General features: G+C 41.9%; 1 protein-coding gene across 1 annotated transcript; it reads left to right on the forward strand.

Annotated features, from left to right (window-relative positions):
• The first annotated feature begins 725 nt into the window (after positions 1-725).
• On the forward strand, positions 726-3,090 carry LOC309967027 (60 kDa heat shock protein, mitochondrial-like). Its single transcript, XM_082847481.1, has one exon. It carries the CDS (start codon positions 938-940, stop codon positions 2,657-2,659), a length of 1,722 nt encoding a protein of 573 aa, XP_082703607.1. The 5' UTR covers positions 726-937; the 3' UTR covers positions 2,660-3,090.
• The last annotated feature ends 2,093 nt before the right edge of the window (positions 3,091-5,183 follow it).

The following is a 5,183-nucleotide window of genomic DNA, read 5'->3' on the forward strand; positions in this document are numbered from 1 at the left end:
TCTTGGCACATGGGCTCTTCAGAATTAGACATCTATTTGGGAGATATTTGATTACTCTCTGCCTCCACAACCAGACTCTACAATCCAAGAAGGTAAAACCAGTGTCTAGTGTTTTCACCTTTGTATTTTCATGCCATACCAAGCATGCTCCACCCCAGGGCCTTTGCCCGTGCTGGTCCCTCCACCTGGAACACTGTCTCCCAGATGGCCACATGGTCCACTCTCTGACTTCCTTCAGGTTTCTGATCAGATATGAACCTAGCCATGAGGCCTTCCCTGACTCCTTTACGCAAAATACCAGTCCCAACTCAGGGCATCCCAATTCCCTTTATCTGGTCCTGCACAGCACCTCTACTATTCAAAGACTCTATTTTCTTCATTTTTGTATTGCTCCACTAACATGGAAGCTCCATGAGAATAGAGCTTTCGTTCATTTCGTTGACTACATTTTCCTTGGAAGCTCACCTGTCTGGTACATATTAGGTGCTCAGTAAATATTTATTGAATGAATGGCTGAATCAGTACCTACTGCTTAGAAAACTGTCATCACATAGTAGGCACTCAGTAAATATTTTTGAGTGAATAAGTGCCTGTATGAAGAAGTATAGGTGCTGCTCAAACAAATGCAGAACATTTAACCTCCTTGTAAGTCATATAAGGCATATAGAATAAAAAAGGGGTTTCAGCCATTTTGATTACATTATGCCAATATAGGCATACCTCAGAGACACTGCGGGTTCGGTTCCAGACCATTGCAGTAAAGTGAACATCGCAATAAACCAAGTTGCTAGGAATTTTTGGCTTCCTAATACCAATAGTTATGTTTATACTATACCATAGTCCATTAAGTGTGCAATAGCATTATGTCTAAAAGAACAATGTCACTCGCCACTGACGGCCTGTCTCGTCGCCCACTAGCCGTGCCGCTGCCCCAGAAATGCTTCGATTGCCTGCAGTCCTTTGCCAGATTAGGCCAGTGTCCAGGGCACTGGCTCCTCATCTCACTCGGGCTTATGCCAAAGACGTAAAATTTGGTGCAGATGCCCGAGCCTCAATGCTTCAACATGTAGACCTTTTAGCTGATGCTGTAGCCGTTACTATGGGGCCAAAGGGAAGGACGGTGATTATTGAACAGAGTTGGGGAAGTCCCAAAGTGACAAAAGATGGTGTGACTGTTGCAAAGTCCATTGACTTAAAAGATAAATATAAAAATATTGGCGCGAAACTTGTTCAAGATGTTGCCAATAACACAAACGAAGAGGCTGGGGATGGCACCACTACTGTGACTGTACTGGCACGCTCCATTGCTAAGGAAGCCTTCGAGAAGATTAGCAAAGGTGCTAATCCCGTGGAAATCAGGAGAGGTGTGATGTTAGCTGTTGATGCTGTAATTGCTGAACTTAAGAAGCAGCCTAAACCTGTAACAACCCCGGAAGAGATCGCCCAGGTTGCTACGATTTCTGCAAATGGAGACAAAGAAATCGGCAGCATCATTTCTGATGCGATGAAGAAGGTTGGAAGAAAGGGCGTTATCACAGTAAAGGATGGAAAAACACTGAATGATGAATTAGAAATTATTGAAGGCATGAAGTTTGATAGAGGGTATATCTCTCCATACTTTATTAATACATCAAAAGGTCAGAAATGTGAATTCCAAGATGCCTATGTTCTGTTAAGTGAAAAGAAAATTTCTAGTGTCCAGTCCATTGTTCCTGCTCTTGAAATTGCCAATGCTCACCGTAAGCCCTTGGTCATAATTGCTGAAGACGTGGATGGAGAAGCTCTAAGTACACTCGTTTTGAATAGGCTGAAAGTTGGTCTTCAGGTTGTAGCAGTCAAAGCTCCAGGTTTTGGTGACAATAGAACGAACCAGCTTAAAGACATGGCTATTGCTACTGGTGGTGCAGTATTTGGAGTAGAAGGACTAACTCTAAATCTTGAAGATGTTCAGCCTCATGACTTAGGAAAAGCTGGAGAGGTCATTGTGACCAAAGATGATGCCATGCTCTTGAAAGGAAAAGGTGACAAGGCTGAAATTGAAAAGCGTATTCAAGAAATCATCGAGCAGTTAGATATTACAACTAGTGAATATGAAAAGGAAAAATTGAATGAACGTCTGGCAAAACTCTCAGATGGTGTTGCTGTGCTAAAGGTTGGTGGGACAAGTGATGTTGAAGTGAATGAAAAGAAAGACAGAGTTACAGATGCCCTTAATGCTACACGAGCTGCTGCTGAAGAAGGCATTGTTTTGGGAGGGGGCTGTGCCCTGCTTCGGTGCCTTCCAGCCTTGGATTCAATAACTCCAGCTAATGAAGATCAAAAAATTGGTATAGAAATTATTAAAAAAGCACTCAAAATTCCTGCAATGACCATTGCTAAAAATGCAGGTGTCGAAGGATCATTGATAGTTGAGAAAATTTTGCAAAGTTCTTCAGAAGTTGGTTATGATGCTATGCTTGGAGATTTTGTGAATATGGTGGAAAAAGGAATCATTGATCCAACTAAGGTTGTAAGAACTGCATTACTGGATGCTGCTGGAGTGGCCTCTCTGTTAACTACAGCAGACGTTGTAGTCACAGAAATTCCTAAAGAAGAGAAGGATCCTGGAATGGGCGGAATGGGTGGGATGGGAGGTGGGATGGGAGGTGGCATGTTCTAATTCCTAGAATAGGGCTTTACCATCATTAATGAGCTGTGAGAGGAAGCTCGAGGCAGCGTTCCTCACCAATAACTTTGAGAGGTCAGTTAAAGGAGATGACTGAAGAAAAGGCTGGCTGATGTTTAAGAAAATCACTATAACCATCAGTTACTGGTTTCAGTTGACAACATAGAATGGTTTACTGCTGTCATTGTCCATGCCTACAGATAATTTATTTTGTAGTTTTGAAGAAAGACATTTGTACATTCCTGGTAAATGAGTATAAGAGCCATGCACCAATGTACTGCTTTCAACTTAAATCACTGAGGCATTTTTACTACTATTCTGTTAAAATCAGGATTTTAGTGATTGCCATCAACAGATGAGAAGTTAAGAAGCAGCCTTTCTGTGGAGAGTAAGAATAATTGTGTACAGAGTAGAGCAATATCCAATTATGTGACAACCTTTGTGTAATAAAAATTGTTTAAAGTTAAAAAAATAAATAAAAGAACAATGTATTTATCTTAATTAAAAAATACTTCATTGCTAAAAAATGCTAACCATCACCTGAGCTTTTTTGCTGGTGGAGGGACTTGCCTTCATGTCGATGGCTGCTGACTGATCGGGGTGGTGGCTGCTGAAGGCTGGGGTGGCTGTGACTATGTCTTTTTAAAAAAAATAAATTTATTTATTCATTTATGTATTCTTGGCTGCGTTGGGTCTTCGTTGCTGCATGTAGGCTTTCTCTAGTTGTGGTGAGTGGGGGCTGTTCTTCGTTGCGGTGTGCAGACTTCTCATTGTGGTGGCTTCTCTTGTTGCAGAGCATGGGCTGTAGGCGTACGGGCTCCAGTAGTTGTGGCACACGGGCTCAGTAGTTGTGGCTCACAGGCTCCAGAGTGCGGCTCAGTAGTTGTGGCTCACGGGCTTAGTTGCTCCGTGGCATGTGGGATCTTTCCAGACCAGGGCTCAAACCCGTGTCCCCAGCACTGGCAGGTGGCAGGTGGATTCTTAACCATTGCGCCACCAGGGAAGTCCTATGGCAATGTCTTAAAATAAGACAACAATGAAATTTGCCACACCACAATTGGCACAAGAGTGCCATACCACTCTTACTTTACCAAATGATTTCTCTATAACATGCAATGCTGTTTGATAGTCACAGTAGAACTTCCTTCAACTTGGAGCCAACCTTCTCAAGCCCTGCTGCTGCTTTATCAATTAAATTTATGTCATATTCTAAATCCTTTGTTGTCATTTTGATAATCCTCACAGCATCTCCTCCAGGAGTAGATTCCATCTCAAGAAACCATTTTCTGTGCATAAAAAGCAACTCCTCATCCATTCAAGTCTTATCCTGAGACTGCAGCAATTCAGTCACATCTTCAGGCTCTACTTCTAATTCTAGCTCTCTTGCTATTTCCACCAGAGCTGTGGTAACTTCCTTCACTGAAGTTTTGGACCCCTCAAAGTCATACATGAGGATTGGAATAGACTTCTTCCAAACTCCTGTTAATATTGATACTTGACCTCTATTAATATTGACCTCTTCCTATGAATCTTGAATGTTCTTAATGGCATCAGAATGGTGAATCCTTTTCAGAAGGTTTTCGATTTTGCCCACATCCATCAGAGGAATCACTATCTATGGCAGCTATAGCCTTATGAAATATATTTCCTAAATAATAAGATTTGGAAGTAAAAATGACTCCTTGATCCACGAGCTGCAGAATGGATGCTATGTTAGCAGGCATGAAAACAACATTAATCTTGTTGTATGTCTCCTTCAGAGCTCTTGGGTGACCAGGTGCACTGTCAATGAGCAGTAACATTTTGAAAGGAATCTTTTTTTTTCTGAGGAGTAGTTCTCAACAGTGGGCTTAAAATATTCAGTTAACCATGTTGTAAACAGATGTGCTAGCTGTCATCCAGGCTTTGCTGTTGCATTGATGGAACACAGGCAAAGTACATTTAGCATAATTCTTAAGGGCCCTAGGATTCTCAGAATGTTAAATGAGCATTGGCTTCAATGGCAAATCGCCAGCTGCTTTAGCCATAACAAGAGAGTCAGCCTGTCCTTTGAAGCTTTGAAGCCAGATATTGACTTCTCCTCTCTAGCTATTGAAATCCTAGATGGCATCTTCTTCCAAGGGAAAGTTGTTTTGTCAACATTGAAAATCTCTTGTTCAGTATAGCCACCTTCATAAATTATCTTAGCTAGATATTCTGGATACTTGCTGTAGCTTCTACATCAGCACTTGCTGCTTCAACCTGCACTTTTATGTTACAGAGATGGCTTCTTTCCTTAGGCCTCGTGAACCAACCTCTGATAGCTTCAAACGCTTGTTCTGCAGCTTCCTCACTTCTCTCAGCCTTCATAGAATAGAAGAGAGTTAGGACCTGGCTCTAGATTAGGCTTTGGCTTAAGGGAATGTTGTGGCTGGTTTGATCTTCTATCCAGACCACTAACACTTTCTCCATATCAGCAGTAAGGCTGTTTCACTTTCTTATCATTTATGGGTTCACTGGAGCAGCGCTTGTAATATTC

Source organism: Leucopleurus acutus (genome assembly GCF_964270905.1).
Source record: "Leucopleurus acutus genome assembly, chromosome: 10".
Taxonomy (NCBI): domain Eukaryota; kingdom Metazoa; phylum Chordata; class Mammalia; order Artiodactyla; family Delphinidae; genus Leucopleurus; species Leucopleurus acutus.